General features: G+C 42.5%; 1 protein-coding gene across 6 annotated transcripts in view; it reads right to left on the reverse strand.

Moving 5' to 3' along the window:
* The window catches only part of TTC7B (tetratricopeptide repeat domain 7B), a 225,400-nt gene that overhangs the window by 139,693 nt on the left and 60,804 nt on the right, over positions 1 to 24,903 (reverse strand). For 5 of the 6 annotated variants that reach the window (XM_032482502.1, XM_032482503.1, XM_032482505.1 and 2 more), the window contains one exon: positions 20,022 to 20,143. The exons of the other annotated variant lie outside the window; for it this stretch is intronic. In XM_032482502.1, coding sequence (XP_032338393.1) covers positions 20,022 to 20,143 — 122 coding nt within the window. The remainder of the gene's footprint in view (positions 1 to 20,021; positions 20,144 to 24,903) is intronic. 6 annotated transcript variants of the gene reach the window in all.

Below are 24,903 nucleotides of genomic sequence, written 5' to 3' on the forward strand. Positions count from 1 at the left end.
AAAAAATTTTTTCCCCAACTAACCAAGTATTTATTTAGCACCTTCTGTGGTTTTATACACGAGGAAACAAAGCTCAGAGAAATTACATAACGTGCCCGTGATCACCACGCAGCCCACAAACAGAAGAGCTGGTATTTGAACCCAGGCCCAATCTGACTCCAGTGCCCAGAAAAGCTGATGATCACTGTCATGCAGAAGCCTCTGCAAACAGTCTGGAAACTGTGACTAACTTGCATGACACAAAAACAAAAGCACGACACAGGCAGGAGAGGAGCACGGTTGGGAGCAGCGAGGGCCAGACCGAGGCTCTATCTGGGACACACTTGGCTCTGAAGAAAGGATGTGATTCATGGTCCTGCCGGTGGGGGCGGACGGCAAAGGGACAGCAGAGCCTTCCTGCTGCGTGGGCTACCTCCACAGCAGAAGCCGAACTCTGAAATAGGCTGTCAGACCAAGACTAACATCGACAAAACGCTGACGATACGGAAACGGGTCTGTCCACAGTCGTTAGGACGAGCGTCTAAATCAAATGCTTCCATCACAGAATGCCTCATTTATGCGGCCCCTCCCAGTCGGGATTCACAGCCAATCGCTCTGACGGTGAGCTCCACTGGACCTTTGCACCATCCACAGGGAAAAAGCTTTGTTAAGCACATGAGCAGGGCAAATGTGATCAGTGGGGAGAATATGTCATTTGCTCAGTGGAAGACGCTATTTTCAAGCCCCTCTAAGCCAAAGAGAAGAGCCGACATTTGCTAGTAGACCGCTGATGAGACAATTACAAATGAGACCCTCTTTCTCCAAGAAAGCCCCCCTAAGACTTCTGGCTCCTTCAGGACAGAGACAGGGTCCTACGAGTAAGACCAGCTGCACACCTGCTACTCGCAGGGCTGTTGTTGTGAGGATCACAGGAGCAACGTCCCTGCTCAGCGAACATTAGCCATCTTCACCTTCTTCTGAGGTCATGTGAGCTGGTCCCCTGCCATCCCCCGCCCACTGTTCCAGATGGTTCTCCACCCAACCAAGTGAGCAGACAGGACTTCGTTACCCTCAGCTGGCAGAGGAGGGAACAGGTCCCAGAGAGGGGACAGGAGAGGCCTGCCAACTGCACCGAGTGAGCGGCGGAGCCTGGACAAGGACCCTGGCCTCTTGATACCCAGTGCAGGGATCTCCACCGTGTCCCCTGCTGGTCTCCTTCTATCCCATCTTTGATTGACCCCCACCTCAACTATTTTTAAACTTTTATTTATATAAAATAAAGATACAAAGAGCCACGTAAAACAAATATACTGCTTGGGGAATTATTAAAAGGCAAAACCCCTTGTAATTATCACCTAACTTTTTTTTAAAAAAGACCATTGTCACTCACCTCATCCCAATAAACAGGCCCCCTCCCTCCATCCAAAAGTAACTGCCACCTTGACTTTCAGAGTCATCGCTTCATTCCATCTCCTTATGACTTTATCACTCAAGTATATATCCCCGCACTATAGTTCAGTCTTGCTTGCTTTTTCTTACTTGATGAGTCTTTAAAATCTCTCAATCCACAGGTTTCCTTTCTACCTCTTTCTTTTCCTTATGATCCATCTGTTAAAGAATCTGAACTGTCTGACCTGTAGAGTTGCCCACCGGCTGGAAAACCACGCAGTCATGCAGCTGGGTATATCCCTCCGTCCCTTGTATTGCTTGCGTTTGGAGGCTGGATTTCGAGGCTTGACTGATTCAGGTTCAGCCCCTTGCAAGACTTCGGCGGTGGTGTGGGCTTCGACCAGGAGGCACGTCTGATCTGGCTGTCATTCTTTTTTTGACATTAGCAGCCCTTGATGCTCGATGGTTAGAGACACTAATTCACTGGGAGTTACCAGATGGTGATATTCTAATTCTCTCACTTATTGGCTGGAATCATTTTATAGGGAGGTGTTCCCTTTTATCTAATATTTGGTTTTCCAGTTCATATAGTAAAGGTAGGATAAATGTTTGATTCTTTCTTTTCATCTACTTCGTTAGATACTGAATTAGAACTCATGAATTTAAACATATTTCATGAGACTACTGCAATTTTTATCCTCCTTGAAACTCAAATTGTCCCATATATGGCCTGAATTTCATGTTAAAAAACACAGCCATAGAAATCTTTGATAGTTCTTTTGCTATCTGGCTTGTAAAGATGACACAGGCTCATCTTCTTCATTTCCTGTTCCAGGACTGGAATGAGGTTTCTTTTATTGGAAAATGCTACTTCTAGATCACAATCCAGGCACTAGGGACGTTCACTGCTACTGGGTCAGTCACTAAGCTAGACCACTTCTCCTCTCCTTTCTTCTTTGAAACACTTATTTAAAGGATCTCCCGTGTGTGTGTGTGTGTATGTGTGTGTCTCTCTCTCTCACACATACACATATATGTGTATACCTATACACATGCACACACAAATACACACAAAAACACACATACAGATACCCCATGATATCATATTGAAATTTCCAATTTAGTCATTCAAATGTAGGGCTACAGAGTTTTTCCTTGATCTCTTCTATCGTAAATCTATTTTACTTTCTTCCATACCAAGAATCCTGGTTCTCAAAGACATGGGGGGAAACAGAATTAGAACATTCCATAACTATTAATCTGCTTCACTCTATGGTATACAAAAACATTTCAAAATAGCAATACTAATCATACCACCATTATTATGATTACTGAAAGTCTGAAAACCTTATTTTCTGCATATGTGATCAGCATTCTTCTTTCAGTTTTTAGTCATTGGTTGTACTGCATCTGTTATGAGACATGCAAAGAAATAGGAAAGCATGATCTATGCTCAAAAAAAAAAAGAATAGTTAATATAAACTCACTCTTAATGGGCTCACATATTGAATTTAGAAGACAAAGACTTAAAAGAAGCTATTGAAGAGTGACCAAAGAATTAATAGAAACTATGTCTAAAGATTAAAAGAAAATAAGATGACAATGACTTACCAAGTGTGGAATCTCAACAGAGAAACAGAGACTATAAAAATTAACCAAATGGGGATTTTAAGGTTAAAAAGTATAACTAAAATGAAAAATTCCCTAAATGGTCTCAACAGCTTTGAGATGGCAGAAAAATTACCAACCTTACAGATAAATGAATAAAAATCATCCAATCCAAAGAAAAAAGAGGAAAAAAGCTAAAGAAAAATGATAAAACTGCTGGAAAACAAAGAAAAAAATCCTGACAGTAACAAGTGAAAAATAATTAATCACGGAGAAGGGAACAACACTAAAATTGAGTGACTTCTTACCAGATGTAATGGAAGATACACTCAAAGTGATAAAATTAAAAAAAAAAAACTATCACCAAGAATTCTATATAAAGCTGTCATTCAAAAATGAAGATAAAATAAAGATATTCCCAGATAAACAAAAAGTGGGAGAATTCATACCTAGCAGACATGCCCGATACAAAATTTTAAAGAAAGTCCTTAAAACTACAAGGAAATGACCACAGAGGGTAATCTGAACCCACAGGAATAAATTAGTAAGAGTATTAGCAATGCAAACATGTGGGTAAACATAAAATATTATATAAATGTATTTTAAAATCTTTTCTTTTAATTTCTATGAAAAATAAGATTGTATGAGGGAATAATTATTATAACACATTGCTGTGTTTATAACATACAGAGACATTAACAGCAAAAGAAGGGGGGAAGTGAAGCTATCTTAGAGCCAAGTTATATATTCTACTGAAATTAAGTCAGTATTAACTTGAAATAGATTAAGATGTATTTTGTAATTCATAGAGAAATCACCATAAAACTTTTTTAAAACTACAGGTGAAAAATCAACCAAGGAATTAAAATGTAACACTAACAGGTATTTGTTTAACCCAAAAAGAGGGTAACAGGGAGGAACAAGAATCAAAAAAGACAGGAGACACATAGGTAACAAAGAACAAAACGGCAGATGTAAATCTCACCACATCTCTAGTCAAATTACATGTGAATGAATTAAACATTCCAATCAATACATTTTTTAATACTGGATAAAGAAGCGAGATCCAACTATCCGCTATCTATAAGAGACACACAAGAGAAGTGCTTTAATTCAAAGACACAAATAGGTTGAAAGTAAAAGGATGAAAAAGATATACTATGTAAACAGTAGCCACAAGAAGGCTGGAGTGCTTAAGACAGACTTCAAGCGAAGAAATATCACTAGAGTTAAAGAGGCATCTATGAAAAACCCACAGCTAACATCTCATTTAATGGTGAAACACTGAATGCTTTCTCCCTAAGACTGGGCAGGAGGAAGATAAGGATGTGAGCTCTCACCACTTCTATTCAACATTGTATTGAAGGTTCTGGACAGTGCCATCGGCAATAAGTAGAAATCAAAGACATACAGTTTGAGGGGGAGGGTATATAGCTCAAGCAGTAGAGTGCATGCTTAGAATGCACAAGGTCCTGGGTTCAATCCCCAGTACCTCCCCTAAAAACAAATAAATAAACCTAATTATCTCCCTCACCCACCAAAAAAAAAAAAAAAAAAAAAAAGAAAGGAAGAAAATAAGAATTAAAAAAAGAAAAAAAAGACACACAGTTTGGAAAGGAGGAAGTAAAACTGTTTTTATTCAGATGACATGATCCCATAGGTAAAAATCTTAAGTAATCTATTAAAAATTATAAGAACTAGTTAATAAGTTTAGCAAGGTTGCAAAATACAACATCCATATACAAAAATCAACAGTATTTCTATCTGAGAACAAAGACTAACCTGAAAATGAAATTAAGAAAACAATTTCATTAACAATAGCATAAAAATGAATAACACTTAGGAACAAATTTAAAAAAAAAATTTAAATCTGTACAATAAAAACTACAAAACATTTTTTAGAGAAATTAAAGAAGATCTAAATAAAAGAAGAGACACTGGATTGGAAGATTCACTATTGTTGATACGGCAGTTCTCCCTAAATTGACCTTCACTGCCATCCTGATCAAAATCCTGGCAGGCTATTTTATTTATTTTTTTTTTAGAAATTGACAAGTTAATTTTAAAATGTATATGGAAATAACAAAGACTGAGAATAGCCAAAATGATTTTGAAAAAGAACAAAGTCAGAAGACTTAAAGTTATCTAATTTCAAAACTTGCAATAAAGCTACATATTTAAGACACTGTGCTATTGGCTTAAGAATAGACATGCAAAACGATGACACAAGATAGAGACTCCAGAAATAAACCTTTACATTTATGTTCAATTAATTATTTTTACTAATTATCTTTTACTAAATTAAATTGTCAAGGCAATTTAATAGGAAAGAGTTGACATTTCAACAAATGGTCCTTGGACAACTGAATATCTAGATGCAAAAAGGAAAAAAAATTAACTTAGACCCTTACCCCACACCACACACAAATACTAACTCAAAATAGATTACAGACCTACATGTAAAAGCTAAAACTATAAAACTTCTAGAATAAAACATAGGAGAAAAATCTTTGTGGTCTTAGATTGGGCAAAAATTTCTCAGACATGACACCAGAAGGATGATCCACAAAAAGAAAAACTGGTAAGCTGGACGTCATCAAAATTAACTTTTCCTCTTTAAATGACATAATTTTTAAAAAAAAATGAATACCAGCCATAGACTGGCAGAAAATATTTGCAAATTGTATATCTGATAAAAGACTTGTGTCCAGAATATATAAGGAACTCTTACAACCTGGTAAGAAGACCGCCCAACTGAAAACAAGGCCAAAGATCTGAACAGGCATTTCACCTCAGAAGTTATAAGAACAGCTACAGGCACACACACAAAGCTGCTGAACATCGCTGATCGTTAGGGAAATGCAAATCAAAATCACCATGAGATACCACTACAAACCCACCAGACTGGCTTTAATTTGAAAACTGGTAATACTGAGTGTTGAAGAGAACAGAAAGAAGCTGCAAATCGCAGACATTGCTGGTAGGAACGCAAAATGGTACAGCCACTTTGGAAAACAGCTGGGCAGTTGCTTAAAAAATTAAACATCAACTTATGATCCATCAATTCCACTCCTATGAATCTTACTAAGGGAAATAAAAACATGCGTCTACAGAAAGATTTGTACTTGAATGTTCATAGTGGCATTATTCACAATAGGCCAAAAGTGGAAAGTGTTCAAATGTTCATCAACTGGTGAATGGATAAACAATGGAGTAACTATTTTGCAACAAAAAGGAGTGACTTACAGATACATTCTGCTGATACATTCTAATGCAGGTAAACCTCAAACACATCATCCTAAGTGAAAGAAGCAAGACCCAAAGGACTATATATTCTGTGATTCCATTCATGTGAAATTTCTAGAAAAGACAAATCTACAGAGACAGGTTATCGGGGGTTCAGGGTAGGAGTGGGGATTGATTGCAAATAGGCACGAAGAACTTTTTAGGGTGATGGAAATGTTCTAAAGTTGAATTGTGCCCATGACCACAATGCTTGCAAAAATTTATTAAAAATAATTGAACGATGTGTTTACAACAGGTGAATTTTTGATATATAAATTATAACTGAATAAAGCTGCTTAAAAAAATATAGCAGCTTGCTTTATGACCATTCCTGGCTGTCTCCCCTCCTCCCACTTTTCAGCTCTACCTTACTGTTCTTTTCTCTCTTGTGTCACTTCTTGGTCAACTTTCATTCCACGCTCAGCATTCTCCTCGTTGTGGGGCCCAATCCCAGCAAAGAGCCCTAGCGGGTCAGTTTCAGGTCTTCAGAGGGACCAGACTGCCCCAGCCCCTCAGATCTCACTTGGCAAAAGCCTCTCATTTTCAGCTGCAAATCTCAAACTGGCCAGACAAGCTTTCCAGTCAATTCTGGTTGGCTATTTCAGGGTCTCCTGTTCTCAGGTCCATCAGATACCCTATTGCTTCCTTCTGTTTCTCCTAAACAAATGCAAATAACATGCTAGTTTACAGCTGTTGGTGGTTTGAGTTTGTCCCCATCATCTTGTACTTGGAAGTTCATGAGTTTACCTTGTCATCTAGTTTTGTTGTAAATGTAGTTCTGCGTCTTGGGTTTTGCTACCTGGTTACTGTGTCGTTTTTGTGTCAGTACATGAGAAGGTCCCAAAACTATGCTGGCACTGTTGTTACCCTCTTCCCAGATTTCTCAGCTGCCAATTCTTACCTATCTTTCTAGGGGGCTGACCGAAATCAAACAAAAAAACAAACCTTCACCCTGCAGGGTTTTACTAATTTATTTATCAAACTCTTGTATAGTGCTTACTATGTGCCAGACTCTGTGCAAACACACTCTAATTACTAACTCAATTAATCTGCCTCACAACACTATGAAGCAGGTACTATTATCATCCCCAGTTCACAAGTGAGGAAAGTGAAACACGGGAAGGCTAAGTGACTTGCCAAGGTCACAGCGCTTGCAAACGTAAGAGGGAGGGTTCAAACCCAGGCAGCTGGATCCAGAGTCAGTGCTCTTTACCCACTGGACAATGCTTGGTAGCCCTAGCATTCAATCACAACTATCATCCCTCCCCTCCGCTCCTCCCTAAGGTGGGGGTACCCTCTCCCTCCTCAAAGACCAAGTTCGAATGTCAATGTTTCTAAGAAACTTGATAAACTCACCCAGACAAGTGCTCCTTCCTCCTTCCTCCCCCCCTTCTCCTTCTCCCCCAGCCCATCTCTTCATTATAGTGTTTTTCACCAGGTGTTATAATTATTTGTCGACATCCTTGTCTTCCCCATGAGTTCAGAGAACATTTTTTATCCACCTCATATCCCAGAGCTTATCCTAGTGCCTGGCGCCCAGCAGGCTCTCAATAAACATACATGGAATTGAGTAGGCAATAGCTTTTTTTTTTTTTTAAACTAGCTCAAAATGTACTTGAAAGCAATATAATTGCATCTTTTAAAAAAAAATCGGTAATTCAGAGGTTTTACCAAGTCTGGCTAATGAGTTTTCTGGGTATTCTTTAGAAGAAACACAGCATCAGATTCTTCCTGGAATTTTAACTGCTTGTTTCCAACATGCAGATTGCTGCTTCTGATGCTAATTTGCCAGGGAGATTCAAAGGAGAACCAGCTCCCATACCCAACAACTAGGCACCTGCCAGCAAAGAGAAGATACAGGAGGAAGGTACAGTGTGTCTGTGCCAGGCCTAGAGAACTACCACCAAAGCCACCTGGAAATAAAAGGTAGAAATTCAAATCTAAAACAGAGAGGAAGGTGGAAAAACCAAATGTCAATCGAAAAAAAAATTCATTAATTTAAAAAAAATCTTACAATTTAATGCAGCGTGAGAACATACAATGATATTGTAGATTTCCTTATTGTGTACAGATCTATGGCAGACATTGCTACACAAATTGAAAGGCAGGTATCTATAAGAAAATTTATGGCCCCTCTCATTTTCAATAGAAGGTTCTAGTCCTTCCTAAGAAAAGTCTTAAATTCTCCAAAGATGTCTCAGTCATTTTCTGGGCTTTAGCTCAATCTCTCTGCAGCTCTAAGAGTTGACTGAAAATACCTCTGCAAAAAAAAAAAAAAAAAAAAAAAAAAGGAATGGAGAAAAAAATGGTGATTTAAAAAGAAATATGTAGGAAATATCCCTTGAAAAGAGCTGGGGCTTCCGCCTCCCACCCTGCCCTCATATAAAATATTAATGCAGTTGACATCTAAATCACGGAAGGGAAAAAGCAGGTTGATGAGCTGTGTTCTGGGCAAGAGCCAGAACACAAACGCTGCGCACTTTCCCCGCACCCTTCCCATCCACCCTGCTTCCCGGGCAGATGCATCTGGACCCACTCTGCGGCGCAGACGTCACTAAATTACCGAGAAAGCTCCCCACAGTCTGACAGGCTCAGAGAGGGTGAAATCTGGCTTCCTTCTTGACCAGACAGGATGTGAATTCCTCTTTCCCAACACACATGTGTCATTTCAACAGTCTGCCCTCGAGGGGCTGCCTACAAAGGCCACACTTAAACAGCCTCGCAGGCTTCTGTGTCCAACCTCCCCCCGTGAGGTTTCAACTCAAAGAGCTACATACTCTTAAAAAATATGTGGGTCTGGGAGGCTCTGGGAGCAAATGTTCTCAACACTAAACCATGGAAGATGATCATTCTCTTTCCTGCTGTGGGAACTCTGGAATCCCATCCAGATGTGCACACGCTAGGCTTAAGTCAAGAGGGCCACAAGCACCAAAATTCTGCCAAATTTGGAGCTTCTCAGAAATGAAAGAGTCCGTCAGGTCTGCTTGAGGAGTGTCATAAAAAAGCCAACGTTACTGGAAACAGCCTCCAATTTTAGAGATAGGCAGACAGCAGAAGTCCCTGTGATCCTCCCAGAAAACATATTATTTCTTACTGAGGTCAAAGAAATTGATACTTCATCCTCTTTCAACAGAAGGACGTCATCTTCTAGGCAGGAAGACCCAGACAGTCAGAGCACAGCTCCCTCTTTACCACCAAGTCCGAGAAGCCCGTCCCGGTTGCCTTGCTCATCCTGACATCCCCGCACCTAGCACAGTGATCAGCATGTCTAGCCCTCAGTAAATACACGCTGCACTCACTAATGTTAAAGAAAACACACCACTGCTAGGCGTCTGTGAGCCACTGCCGTCTCAGCTGAACAAGAGAAGTGCATTCACTCACTCATTTGTTCACGTACAACTGTATACCAGACACTGCTCAAGGTGCAGAGCCCTCCCAGACAAAACGGATAAAAACTCCCAGGACTTATATTCCAGTGATGGGAGTCAGACAATAAACAGACAAGTGAAAAAACACAGTGTGGGCAAAGAGTTAACAAATTCCTCTCCTCTTCTGCTTGAGAATTTGACCTTAGGTTAACTTTCTCATTCTGTTTCCCTGGAAACCTAATAAGGATAAAATGTCAATTACGTTACTAGGCAACATTGCTTATATTAGAAATGACCCCTGATTGATAAATTGCATCTGGACTGGAAGGAACTATAAATATCTGATGGGGTCAACGTAGCTTTGGGCTTCCCTGAATGTGAATGACTTACAACTGAGCATATCCCTTGGGGAGATGTTAAGCCGGGGCAGATCCCACCCCTACTTGATGTGAAGCTCTTTCTCCAGCATGTGAACTGTCACTTGACAGGGAGGAGCAAAGAGAACAGCTCTTGGGTGGCCGTATGGACTGTGGAGAGCACAGTTCACGTAGGAGAGAAACCCCTGACACTGCCCTACTGGCAACTGACGATTCTGTTCGGGACCTCTCTCAATACATGGGTGCCAAGTGTGGCCAGTGAAAATCTTGTGGGTCAGAATGTTTCACTGCATCTAAGAAGATCCCTGGTAAGCACTGTTCATAGTCTATTTGATGCTGGTTAAATGTTAAGGAGAAAAAGCAGAGAAAAAGGGTGGGTTTGTTGGACAAGATGCCCTGATGCTGGAGGACCCTTTGAGGTCTGAACACCTTCCCACCCCACATTGCCCTTGTGAGTCAGCTCCTATTCATTCATTCATCTTCAGACGGTGCGCAGTTATGTCCTCAGGAAAACCTCCCCCAACCACCAAGTGCAGGTCAACTTCATTTTCAAATGGACTTTCACGGAAATGGGTACCTTGCCTCCTGAGCGCTAGCTCAGGGTGTAGTGATATATCCAAGAATATAATGACCTGGTTTCTCTCCGAGAGCAAGAAGCATGTCTGGCTGCTCACTATTTCGCCCCCAGCACCAGAAATATGTCTGCCAGGAGTAGAAGCTGAAAAGATGCTGGCAGAACAAGTGAATGTTGTAACAAACCATCTGAAATCCAACGGAGGTGGGCAGTACTCCTCACGCCCCACCGTGTGTTCCTGCTGTATTGATGCTACACCCATCCAGAGCATGACCCAAGAGTTGGCTGCAAATATTGCCATCTAATCAGCAAATTTCAGGGCCTCAATCTCCGACCATATCAAGAGTTACTGGGAAATACCAAAAAGATTAAAGTCAATTTTAACGTTTAGGCACTATTGTATAACCATCTCTCTTTGGGAAGACTTGCAAAGTGAAAGGCTAAATTAAAAAAAAAAAATATTGTCTTCTTTCCTAAGGCTTAAGCCCACATGTAATTATTTATTTTCCTGCTGGACTAGAAAATCCACAGGGATCAGTTGCTGTCTCGACCCTAGCTCCTAGCACATAAATGTTTGATGGATGAATAAATAAGTGAATGAATAAACAAACAAAGAATCTCCCCCTCCCCTCCTGCCCCCATTAAAATAGAAAATCAGTACCCTAAACAAATCCAAGGTGAAGAACTGGGGCAAGCCCCTGTACCTGTTCATCTTTCAGGGAATTCTAATTCTGAACAGTGGCTGAAGGAAGCAGCCTAGAGCTGGGAGAAGCCACATGGGGAGGGGCCGTCATGAGATGACATTAACTCCCAATTAGTTCATTAGTTCCCCTCCCCACACCCCACCTCCCCGCCCCTCCTTGCACTTTGGAACACTAAAATGACCTACCCCCATTCTTGTGCTGAAGCCAAGGACAGACCAGCGCGATGCACACACCTTGCTGAACGCTGGTAACGCTTTCAGACAGTGCAGGACTCGAACACTCACCAAGTACTTGCACGTGTAAAGGACACTGAAAGCGAATACCCGTCCCTGTAATTCATTCCCCATAATTCATCACTGAAAGTGGTCCTGGAGTTTCATAATTAAAATTGACCAAGATTCTTTTGTTTTCATACTAAAGTTTTGATGGGCATTAAGGGATGAGCCAGACCTAGTATACATTTAAACAAAATAGAGAAGGTTTGGCTGACGCTGTTTATTACCTAAATAATCACATGCAGACTGGCTGTAGAAGTCCTGGTTTTCTAAGTGCAACATATTCTTTGGTGTTTTGCTGCCCAGAGCGCCATTTTACAGAAGACAGCACAACCTGGGCCTGGTAAGTCTGGCCCGAGTGGTAAGAAAACTGGGCTGGGTGTCGGGAGGAGGCACAGGTCCCAGCTCTGCCACCAACCAGCTGTGTGCCCCTGAGTAAATCACATTTCCTTGTTTATTCATTGTTTCCATAAGCAAAACGTAAACCCCATCAAGGCAGTGACTGGGTCTGACTCACATAGAGTCGCGTTTGGCACTCATAAGCAACCTAGTGAGGTTCTGGATAAATATTTATTGAATGATCATTGAATGTGAGTTCTCTGGATCTCAGATTCCTCATCTATAAAGGACAGTGCTTTTTTTTTTTTAATGTGCTGTAATCCATTTGGGCTCCAGAATTTTCAGACTCTATACCCTGCCATCAGCTCAACTATTATAAAAAATTTCCTTAGTAGTGAAATGACTCATGGGAAGTGCTTATCACAGTAAGCTGCGCTGATCCAAAGTCTTCCAGACACGTGGCTGCCTGAATGACACGTGGCATCACAGAGGTGGCCCTGGCTGGCCAGGCTGCAGGACAAACCTGGTCCATAAACTTCCCGCCTGAAGCTGTTGCAGTAAAGGAAGTAGCCCCTTTACACAGACTCCCTCCATCACCCCATCTTCCTCTCGGTCAAATGCATGCACAGTTCTTGCTGAGATCAGAATGTAACCTATGGCCCAAAACCAAGTAAAACAGACCAACTCCAGCTGAAATGGTGGGCATGACTCTGCTGGCAGGAGACTGCTGCCAACTGGAGCACCAGGTCTGGACCCTTCCTGACACCCTGCCCTTGTGATCAATGCCTTCTCCACACCTGGAGAATGAATTCCCTGTTCCTGAGCCCGGATCTGAGTCTTCCGTCATCTTTCTACCACCCATCCTTCCAGAAAGCACTCACTTGGAAAAGGAATGGGAACACGGCTCGCTGAAAGTGACGCACATCCAGTGCCGCCACTTGTTTGCTCCGCTCTGTCCCCCAGTCTAGCTTCCGCTCTGTCCTTGCAAGGTCACAGACGCTTTCCACGTTATCTAGTCCAGTGCTTTGGTCTCTACCCTTATTAACATCTCAGCACCACTCACACAGGCGATGGCTTCCCGCTTCTCACGCACACTTTCCACTTCAGGCTTTCAGGAGAACACATCCTCATGGCGTCCCTCCTGCCTCAGGCAGCTCCTCCACGGGCCCCTCCTCCCTGACCCAGCTCCAGCTCTTGCAGGTTTCCAAGCTGGGTCCCAGGCTGTCTTTGCTTCTCTCTTTAAACTCTGTCCCTCCCTGATCTCATCCACTCTAGGGGTTTAAATATAATCAATGTGCTGAAACTCTCAACTTATAACTCAAGCTCTAACTTCCCCTGTGCTCATATATCCTCCTGACACTTCCACTTGGAAATCTCACAGGCATCTCAAATAATGCACACCCAAGGGCAAATCCTTGATTTCTCTTTTTCCAGATCTGACCCTCTCCTAGTCCCCCACTCAGTTGCTCAGACTGAAACTGGGGAGTCATCCCTGATTCCTCTGTTCCCCTCCCACTCCCCCTCAAACCCAGTTCATCAGCCAGTCCCCACACCAGTTGGGGCCATCAACCAACACCAGCGCCATCAGACGTCTCAAATCCACCCACTTCTCTAGTCCCCTACCACGACTGTCAACTTTCAGGAGAGCATCTAAAGCCTTGCCCAGACACTGTCACCTCACCTCCGTTCTGGTGACTTGGGGATTTTTTTGGACAATCCCCAGTCTTCCACTGTATGCTGCCACAGTGGATCTGCCCTTTTCAGGGTAAGCCAGACCAAGGGACTCTGTGATTCTCCCCTCTTCAACTCAGCTTCAGCCACACTGGACTGTTCAGATTCTTAAACACATCAAGCTGTTTACTGGGTCAAGACCTTGCACATGGCAGGCTCTCTGCTTGCAAGACTTTCTCCTGCTCTGGCATATTTACCTCCTTTTCATCCTTCAAGCCTTGGTCACATGTCACTGCCCCAGGAGGCCTGGCCCGACCGCCCTACCTAAGCAGGAGCCCTCTGATATCTGCTGCACCCATTCATTTCCTAGCACTTATTATAGTTTGTAATTAGATACATTCGTTTACTTGGTTACTGTCTCCCTCACTACACTGTCTCCTCCCTGAGAACCTGGACTACGTGTCTTATATTCACCAACTTAGTACCAAGCATGGTATTGGCACATAGCAGAACTCAATAAATACCTTTTTTCTAATTGAAAGTATAGGATTTTTATTCTCTTCTTTTTAATGTTATTCTTTATTGAAGTGTAGTTGACTTACAATGTTAGTTTCTGGTGTACAGCAAAGTGATTCAGTTATATATATATATATAATTTTTTTTTCCTTTTCAGATTCTTTTCCATTTTATGTTATTAAAAGAAATTGAATATATTCCCTGTGCTATACAGTAGGTCCTTGTTGTTTATCTATTTTATATGTAGTAATGCATATCTATTAATCCCAAACTCCTAATTTATTCCTCCCTGCCCTCTTCCCTTTGGTAACCATAGTTTGTTTTCTATGTCCATGAGTTTGGTTTTGGTTTATGAATAGAATTTGTATCATTTTTCTTTAGATTCCACATATAAGTGATATCATGTATTTGTCTTTCCCTGTCTGTCTTACTTCACTTAATATGCTAATCTCTAGGTCCACCCATGTTGCTGCAAATAGCCAAATAGCATTATTTCATTCTTTTTTATGGCTGAGTAGTATTCCATTACACACACACACGCATGCGCGCGCGCACACACACACACACTCTTACATACACATATCACAATTTCTTTATCCAGTCATCTGTCATCTGTCGATGGACACTTAGTTTGTTTCCATGCCTTGGCTGTTGTAAATAGTGCTGCTAAGAACTCAATAATACTTGTTGGATGACTGACCAAATCTACTGCATGCCAGGTCTTATTCTGAGAGGTTTATGTAGAAATCCACACATTTCTATATAAACCTTTGCTCCACCCAGCGTGGTCTCCTCATACTCTGCAGAATATATACAATACTGAGTACGGTTCTAACCCCATGTTTCTGCCAACTGCTTGGGGTGTACCCCTGATTCTCCCCAGTCTGTCTGCTCTTACATCATTTCAAGCCCACTTCTCCAAAGCTTTACTCCTCATCTCAGATCTGCAGCTGTCTCAACATGCAGCTTCCTTATTTGCTTTGGTGGCAGCTTCGGCTTTCACTGTCACAACATAGACAAACTCTCCTGCAACTGCTTGTTTCAATTCTTAATTCTCTGAGGCAACGTTCTAGGAGGGCAAGGGCTTCGTCTCTCTTTTCACTATCAAAACCTCAACGCTAAGACAGGACCTGGCTCCTAATAGGTATGCAGTTTATCCTCATTAAATGAATGAATAAATACTGAATGAATGAACGAAGGGGCCTGGAAAGGTCAGCTCAGTTAAAGTGATTAGGTGTTCTTTCATTGTCGACCGTTTCACACAACCATGCTGCCACATTTAAAGTCACTTATTTTCAAATCTCACCCTTTTCCTATTCTCCTATTCTTCCCAGAGTGCGGGCTCATTTTGTTTTCTGAATCTCTTGAAGAATGTCACGTCCAGAAAGTTGACACATCTTAATGCTTACTGGAAATGTGTCTGAATTTTCTCATGGTCATTGCATTTCACTCCTAATGTAAAAAGTAGTGTACAGTTTAAAAAGTGACCACTTCTACCACTGCCAGAGGGAAGGCAAACCGAAGGCTAGAATGCAAAGGACAAGGCCAAGTCACCCAATGCCTGAGGAGACCAGCGCTTCGAGCAAAGCCCCATTACCTCCTGGCCGGCACCCGCCCCACCAGCACAGGGACTGCGGGAGCCCGTCTGCTGCTACAGTTTCTCTGAGGCCATAAACCCAGGAAGCTCACAGCCCATGGGAACACCGCAGGCCTCCAGCCCCTCTTCCTGCCTTCAGGGCTGAACAGTTGCAAAGGTCGACAAGATTACTGGGGAAGTTTAAAAACTTTGTAAAGCCAATGCATTGTGGTAATTAGTGGTCTATTTAAAGTCAGCGCATGGCGGTGACTGACTATAATAACAGAACTCCAAAAAGCCCTCCATCCCACTTTATTCCCTGGCTTGGCTGCAAGCATCTTGGGGAAGTCCAAAGTCTGACCGTACTGCCTTTTTACCTTCTCTGAGTCCTGGGTCTCCCAGGCAGAACTCTGTGATGCCCCCTAGGAATGAGTACAACCTGGGAGGTACCTCTCCCAGGCACTGACGCTCATTTGCCTTCTTGCTTTAATTTAGCTCCACCCTTCCTGAATTAAAACTACTGCAGAACCAGGGAAAACACACACTATAATCCATTTTGCTGACCCAGTACACCTGATGTGGCAGACATGAACAAAGCTACTTGAAATGTCCTTTGCTACCCTTTGTTTATAAGACGTGGTTAAATATTCCTAAAACAGCACAGAGTAACTCAGCAGTGTCCCAAACCCAAGCTCCCCTGGCTGTTCTGGCTGCAAGGACTCAGGTGGGGGTAACATTTCTCTTCTTAGACGGCTGAGGGGAGCCCCAGGCTGAGGCCGTTTCTCAGCCGTTAGCTGTGCCGCCCAGAGCATCCAATGAGACTATGTCAGACCACCAGCTCACCTCCTTTCTCTGAAACATGTGGTATCAGTTCTTAGGGAGTATCCAAGCTAACTGCTATGCACCTCGAGCAGAGTCCACACAAACCAGCAGTCATAAATAAATGCCATTCCTTGAAAACTGGTGTGTGAGGCTCCACAATCACGTGAGTGATGCCTGCTTCGAGAACCTCCACACGTCAGCTGGAGTCTGACCTTCGTGCGGTCCCACTTCCAGCCGGGAAGTCAGCCGGGCATCACCATCACTGGAAAGTACAATTTACCACTTGCTGTTTGCCTGACGCTGAGCCAAGTGCTTCCACGTGCATTTTCTCATTTGCACCTCACCGCAGCCCTCCGAGGTGGGCGGTAGGGGCCCTATTTCACAGACGAAGAAACTGACACCCAGCGAAGAGAAGGGCCGGTTCCTTATCGGGTCCTCTGGCTCCAGCACCCTTGCTGCCCCTCATCTGAGTGCTTGCTGGGGGCAAGGCGACTGGGGAAGCTGGGAGGCAGCAGCCCTGGCCAGCGGAGGGTAATGCTCTCTGACTTCACCCGCTGCAGAGCCTCAGCAAGATGTTTCCTTCATCCTTAACAGGCCTGCTGCTGCCACCCAGAGGGATAAGAGAAACTGATGTGAAATCATCGACTGGGTGCCTGCCAAGGCAGACCACGCCCAGGACACGTGGGGCTGGGATGACAACCAGGGGTTCTCTCCCTCCGAGGGGGCTGCAGAGAAGGGGGAGGGGGCAAAATGGCGAGGGAGTGGGGGGTGGAAAGGCGGGAGGAGAGGGGCAGCGGGAGCAGGAGAGAAGAAGAAACCGATGCTGCAGATGAGACAGGAGGAAAAGTGATGAGAAAAAACCAACCAGCAGAGGCTGGGAACCAGCCCCTGGAAACATCTTGTCCTCGGGTCAAGTGTTTTCTCACAAGAGAGACTGGGCGATGGACATGGCCATGGTTTGAGGGTCCGACCAAGGCCCTGCACACAGCATTTCCTCTGCAGTGGGGCAGTGCTGAAAGGACTAAAGTCAGAAGCCCGGCAGCCGGGTCATTGTGAGTAAAATAGAGGCAATGCTATTTATCCCGCCAACCTAACAAGGGTGCTGGCTGACATGGAAGAGACAATGCTGTGAGGGTCCAAGATGAAGTAAAAGTACTTGGTAAACAGAAAAGCGTCACTGGGATCTTAGGGATCGGGAGGGGCCCAGGAACTGGTTCTGGGGTCAGGTTCTTCCCTGAAAGAGATCCAAGTTCGTGGGTTTGGCAACCAAAAAGCTGAACATACTTCAGCTCTAGAGAAAAAGATACGCTTTATCAGTTTGTATCTCTTGTTGCTAAACTCTTCCACAATGCATTTTCCTGTTCCCAGAAATCAATCAAATCCTGCCCATTATATTCTTCCAGATACATATTTTTAAAAGGGTAGAAACATAAAAAAGGAGACAAGGGAGCAAAACACATTAGAAGATGGGAAGCCACTGGTGCTTAGGGACGGCAGCCGTCTCCATCTGTCCCCACTTGCTCCGTAGAGATACTGGTGGTAGGTGTCCCTAACGAATGCCCCCTGCCCAGGAGTGACTCTCGGGCCTTGAGTGACTGACTGTGTAAGTCTGGCAGCCCTGACAGTGCCTGGCATGTCCAAAACCTCCCTCTGGCTTCTCTCCTTTCATCCATATTTTGTGGGCTCAAAACTGGCCCTCACCTCTACCTACCCAAAAGTAACCTCTCATGACTGCTCACAACCCCAGCCTTTAGAACTCTACAGTTGGCAAGGGCGCTCTACAGTAGTTGGCTCAATGCATCACAGGTCTTTAGCGCCCAGGGAGAAGACAGAGAGGACAAGAAAAGAGAAAGGGCTTCAAAATCAAGCAGTCCCTTGATGTTGGCTATGTCAATGGGAATCTTCTTGAACTTGGGGAAGATAAAATGAGACATGAGCCAGTAAGCCATTCCCAGCATGTAATCCATCACCTAGGGCAAGGCTCTCGTCATTATTTTTAACTTGGGTTCTGGGGGCATCCAAAGGTTCAGGGCAAGAAGTCAGAGCCCAATAGCCCTGTTTCTTCTTCCTCAACAAATAGGCTTCAAAGATGAAAACAAGTTATCCAGCCTACGCTTATCAATCTCTCACAAAGCAATTCAATAGAGGGTATTAGTTTAGGACTCCTGAAAGCCCCAGGAGAATGCATTCCAGCCCCTGGACTTGTACATCAATGGCACACCCACAGGCAGAGGGAGGAGAGCCAGGGTTGGAGGTTCCTCTGTGATGACCGTCATTTATTGTGAAAAGGGAGAAGAAATAGATCACTAGAAAAATATTTCACGTTCCCTCCCTTATCCCTCTATTTATAACAGAAAAGAAAGCAGAACCCGAAACTCAGCTTACAGGACATGCACCATCACTCAGATGATCTCAATCAGTGGCAGATGAGCTCAAACTCAAAAGCATCTTTATGCCCAAGCCACCTAGCCATTCCAAACCTTGGGGTATTTATTGCAGCCTTTTCTGGGCCATGACAACCTGAACACTTGGAGCAAAATAGGCCTTCTCCAAAACAATTTAATAGAATTTGGAAAACAAGTATTTATTCTCCAACAAATGGAAAATAGAAGCAAGTGGCTCTGGGCCACTAGGCAGATGAAATCCCATTTCCCTGAGCAACGCCCCAAGGTTTGAAACTCTTAAAAATGAAGAGGGAGCAACTCTACTGTTCATTTAGCCAAAGTCTGGGACTCATGTCCCCTCTACAGTTCAAAGAGCTACTGGACTATTCCTAGAGGGAAGGGAACAGGTCTCTAGGGGCCTCCTACGCACAGCCTAGGAGGAGCTACAGGGGAACCAGGTACCTACTGTTGGCCTCCATGCACATCTATCCTGCAACACAAATGTCAAAACAAGGGACAGCTGAAGAGATGTGGAACACAATCATTGCATTTCATAGAAAAGCAATACGAAAAGGCAAACAAACATCAAATGCATTAGACAGCCACCCCTTACATTCAGGCGCTTAAACCTTTTAAAGACTCTTTTCAAAGGCAGCTCAAGGAGAAAAGCACTTGGTGGCATCACAGCCACACTCACTTTCATAAAAACCGCCCAAGACTCGGCAAATCCAGTTCTCTGAACTGATCAGCCATTCAAAGGGAGATGCTCCTGTGGGTCAAGGTTTCCAATTCATTAACTTCTCCCCCAGCAGAGCAGGGAGGCCTGTGCCATCCCCATGGCAGAAGGGCAGCCCAAAGCACGGCTCCCATCACAGCCCCCACTGGTCCTGGGGCTCCACACTGTGACTTGCACTCATGTAAGAGCCTCCTCCTCCCTTCACCCACCTTCAGATCTCATGGGAAAGCGAGAGAGCCAGGTGGAGAAGAGACAAAAGGGCCTATGTTCATTCTTATAAAAAAAAAAAAAAAAAAAAATTTCCAATTGTGGTTTACATTTAAAGTTGCTTTACTGTAATAACTAAACTGAAGGCAGCATTATAAGGCTTTCTATTTTCTTCTTTAGGAACTTGTTTTAAAAAAAGAAGAAGGCTTACCCATTTTTGAAATAGAGGACATGGGCTCTCTGGAGTCCTGTTTCTAGGAAAAAACCTAGTTCTTGATCGTGGGGAGCAGGGCCAGGCTTAGGACTTCTGTTTTGAATATTAGAAAGTATTACCTAGAAGGGGAGAAAATCGGAAAACTAATCAGATCCACATCCAAGCCTACCTCCTTCAAACCCTATCTCCAAATCCACGCAGGACCTGGGAAATCAGCTTCCTCACGCAAACATCAGGGCAAAGGCCCTGGCGTAAGCGCAGGGATGAGAAAAGCAGAGAGAATGACTTCTGTGAGCCAGGGAGCAATGGCTCACCCAGGGGCATGCGGGGCCCTCCTGGCACCGAAGGCTGAGGGGTGAAGGGCGCTGATGAGTGCTCGGGCCAGGAGAGGCATCAGAGGTGGAGTGGCTCTGCCAAGTGCCAGGATGCTGACAGAGAGGCTGAGTGGCACAGAAGCAGGTCCCAGCAATGGACGGAACCAGTCACCGTCCACCAATGGCTGAGGTCACGGATGGGCAGCCTGCAGCTTCAGCCCTCCGTGAGCTTGATGAGCTCCAAAAAGGGCTGGGAAGCGCCGTGATTGGCTGGCCCTGGAATTACCCGGAGAGGGCAAACTCACCAGGCTCCGAAGTTGAGGCCTGTGGACTGGGCAGAAGTCACCTATTCTTAAGGGCAGAGCTGAGAAAAACAGCCTCCGCTCCCTCTCTCCTCAGACTTGACCTCTTGTCTACAGATAACAAGGTTTGAAAGGTTTACGTGTTTATCCCTGTGAGAAAGACTGCCGACTGATCAGGAGAAGAACTTGCAGTCGAGTGGGTGACGGCGAAGTGTAAACACCTATCTACTATTACAGAGGCTGCTCTCTTTAAACTCCCAAGTCAAATAAAGCATTTATCAAACAGAAGCTACTTGTGGCCCGTTTAAAAACCACACAAGTGTTCTCCAAACATGCTGTCCAGATGTCTGCAAGTCAGCAGCTCCCCAGAGACCCAGCTGTTAGCCAAACCCCCAATATTCTAGAGGTCTTGAAATTATTCTCCAAATGGAGTTGGAGCAATTGCTGGTTCTCTACCTTGTGAGCTTCGGGAAAAAGAAAAGTAGAAGACACACAATGAACAGTATGTTATGGAATGAAATCCAGGTGGGCAGCCCTGGCATTGGAACAACATTCCAGCATCTTATCAAAACTGCCTGGCTTCTTCCTGACCTAGCACTTGGCTCTGCAGGTGCGAAGAGGTAGGTGTCTCTCCTACCTCCAGGAACTGTCATTTTTGACTCCACTGCAGCTCCTCCCCCTCCTAACCCCTAAGTGTTGCCAATGCACAGCGTGCAGTCCTGGGCACCTGTCCTTTCTCTCTTAGGTCTCTCTCAAGACAATCTCATCCCTTCCCCTGAACTTCAAAAATCATCAACATGCTGCCAACTTCCAAATTTATCATCTCTGGTCCAGACCTCCCCAGACTCATATATCCAGCTACTTCCTTGACATTTCCACTTGGAGGTCCAATGCTGAAACGTTAAAAAATTAGCCTTCATTTGCTTTGAAGAATTGTTTTTACCTTTTAAAAATGCTATGATTGTGTTAAAGCAAAAACAATTCAGTACAGTGCAAAAAGAAAATTAAAAACCATTCCAAAAACCTACCACATAAAAATAACCAGTTAAAACTGATAGAACAGTAATCCAGCTATCTCTGTATACATATGTAATCAAGAGGAGAGAAAGATAAAAATCATTTTACAAAAACTGAGATTGTGTTATATATGCCTGTTTTAAATTTAAACCATTACATTTAACTTTAATTAAATTTAACAGAAGAAACCAAAGTATGACCAAAGTAATCACTCAACCTTAGGAAAATGTGTTTTTTTTTACATATAGTTCATAAACGGTCTCTCTAAAGTTAAAAATGTATCTTGTATTTATTATACATATGTATGTGTGTAATATGTATGTGTGTGCACGTGCATATATGTGTATGGACAGAAAGAGAGAGACAGAGAGAGAAGAGAGAGAGAAGGTAGGTCACTCTTTTACCCACATGTGTCAGCTTTATACAGTATCTGTTGGCCCATGATAAAAATAAGGAAATTAGCATATTCATACTACCTTCTACTTTGCCTTCTCCTCAGCCTCCTATTTTTAATTATATTACTGTTTTATATTGCCAAAGTTCCAAACAATTATGTTCTATTCCATAATTGTTTCACATCAGTTCTATATTAAAATGCATTTGAGAGGCAAGATAGGGGCAGGGGATTCAGAGGTACAAACTAATATGCATAAAATAAATAAGCTTCAAGGATATACAGTACAACACAGGGAATATAGTGCATATTTTTAATAACTATAAATGGGATATAACCTTTAAAAAGCTTGAATCACTATGTTGTACCTCTAAAACTTATATAACATTATATGTCAACTATACCTCAATCAATCAATAATATGCATTCATTGTTTCTTTAAATCTTTATTTTAAATCAATTCTTGCTTGGTGGAATATTGCCAAAAAGGGCTCTCGATGCTATTGGCCCTGAATTCTTACATGTTTGAGAATGTCTGTCTCTTGCCTCCGTTCCTCTAAACCTGACTGAGTATGACGTTGTTGGATTTACACGTTCTCTCCCTCAGAACATGGGGGATGACACTCCCGTCTTCCAACACTGAACGCTGCTGCGGAGAACTAGGAAGCCAGCCTTCTCGTTCTCCCTGTAGACGATCTGCAAAGAGCAATCCTTTTCTCCTGAAGCCTAGAAAATGACCAGGAGGTGCCCTGCCACTCATCATTCTCCATCAGTTCTTAGAACACAGCATGAACTCTCCATCCACAAATTCGTCTTTAATATCAAGTTAAGGCACTGGAGTCGGGCTGCCCTCCTGGGTTCGAGGCCCAGCTCCACCACTATGGGCAAGTCACAGTCTCTCTCAACTTCAGTTTTCTCCTTGGGAAAATGGAGGTGGCAATAGAATTTTTTCACTTAGTGTAGTCCTATGGACTAAATGGGATAATAAATGGGTAGAACGCTTAGCACAGTCTATACCAAGTGCTTAATAAAGCTTCACTTTGTTAAAGAATTTCTCTTTGATTATTCAATTGTATTTTTTATCTATTCTATTTTTTCCATTTTCTTTTTCAGAAATACTGTGTGTACTGTCTCAATTACTGTAGCTTTGTAGGAAGAGATTGGGAAGCGTTGAGTCCCTCAACTTTGTTCTTTTTCAAGATTGTTTTGGCTCTTCTGGTCCCTTGCACTTCCATATTAATTTGTAAATCAGAAAAGAAAAAATTCGTAAATCAGCTTGTCAATTTCTGCAAAAAAGGCACCTGAGATTTTGATGGGGATTGGTTTGAATTTGTAGATCAGTTTGAAGAGTACTGTCCTCTTAACAAATTGAGTCTTTGATTCCATGAATGTAGAATGCCTTTCCATTTATTTAGGTTTTCTTTGACTTCTTTCAACAGCGATTTGTAGTTTTCAGTGTATAAGGTTTAAACTTCTCCTTATTATCCCAATGTATTTTAATCTTTTTGATGTTATTATAAGTGGAATTGTTATTTTAACTTCATTTTCAGATTGCTCATTGCACAAAAAAAAGTGATTTTTGTATACTAACCTTGGGTCCTATAGCCTTGCTGAAATTGTTTATTAGTTATAGTTTTTTTTTGTGTGAGTTCCTTAGGATTTTCTACACACAAGATCTGTAAATAAAGATAATTTTACTTCTCCCTTTTCAATCTGTATGCCTTTTATTTCTTTTTCCTGCCTAATTGCACTGGCTAGAACCTCTTGTAAATAGAAGTAGTGAGAGCAGATATCCTTGTCTTCTTCCCGATCTTTGGAGGAAAGCATCCATTCTTCCACCATGATGTATGCTGTTAGACGTGGGTCTTTCATAGATGCCTTCTATCAGGTTGAGGATGTTAATTCCTAGTTTGTTGAGTGTTTTTATCATGAGGAGTGTTGAATTTTGTCAGTTGCTTTCTTTGCATCTACTGAAATTATCATTATCACGTGGTTTCTGTGCTTTATTCTATTGATATGTTGCATTACATTAATTGATTTCCATATGTTAAATCAACCTTTCATTTCTGAAATGAATCTTGCTTGATCATGGTATATAATTCTTTCTCCATGCTGCTAGATTCAGTTTGCTGGTATTTTGTCGCGGATATTTGAGTCTGTATTCATAAGAGATATCGGTCTCATAAAATTAGTTAAAGAGTGTTTTTCCTCCTCTTCTATGTTGCTATCATTTATCCCTTAAATTGAATTGCCCTTTACCATATAATATCACTAATATGTGGGAAAGAAAGAAAGAAAGAAAGAAAGAAAGAAAGAAAGAAAGAAAGAAAGAAAGAAAGAAAGAAAGAAAGAAAGGTAGAAAAGGGCACTATGACCTCATCTACAAAACAGAAAGAGACTCGCAGACGTAGTAAACAATCCTATGGTTACCTAGGAAACGGGGTGGGAAGGGATAAATTTGGGAGTTTGAGATTTATAAATGTTAGCTACCATATAAAAATAAATTTTAAAAAAAGTTTCTTCTGTATAGCACAGGGAACTATGTTCAATATCTTGTAATAACCTTTAATGAAAAAGAATATGAAAACGAATATATGTATATATATTCCTGACTGGGACATTATGCTGTACATCAGAAATTGACACATTGTAACTGACTGTACTTCAATTAAGAAAAAAATTGAATCTCCCTTCATTGAATTCACCAATGAAGCCAACGTGACCTGTAGTTTTCTTTATGGGAAGGTTTTTAATGATAAATTCAATTTCTTTAAAACATATAGGAATATCTGGGTTATCTATTCCTTTTTAAGTGAGTTTTGGTACTTTGTGTCTTTCAGGGAACTTGTCTA

This window comes from Camelus ferus, chromosome 6 (genome assembly GCF_009834535.1).
Source record: "Camelus ferus isolate YT-003-E chromosome 6, BCGSAC_Cfer_1.0, whole genome shotgun sequence".
Lineage (NCBI taxonomy): Eukaryota > Metazoa > Chordata > Mammalia > Artiodactyla > Camelidae > Camelus > Camelus ferus.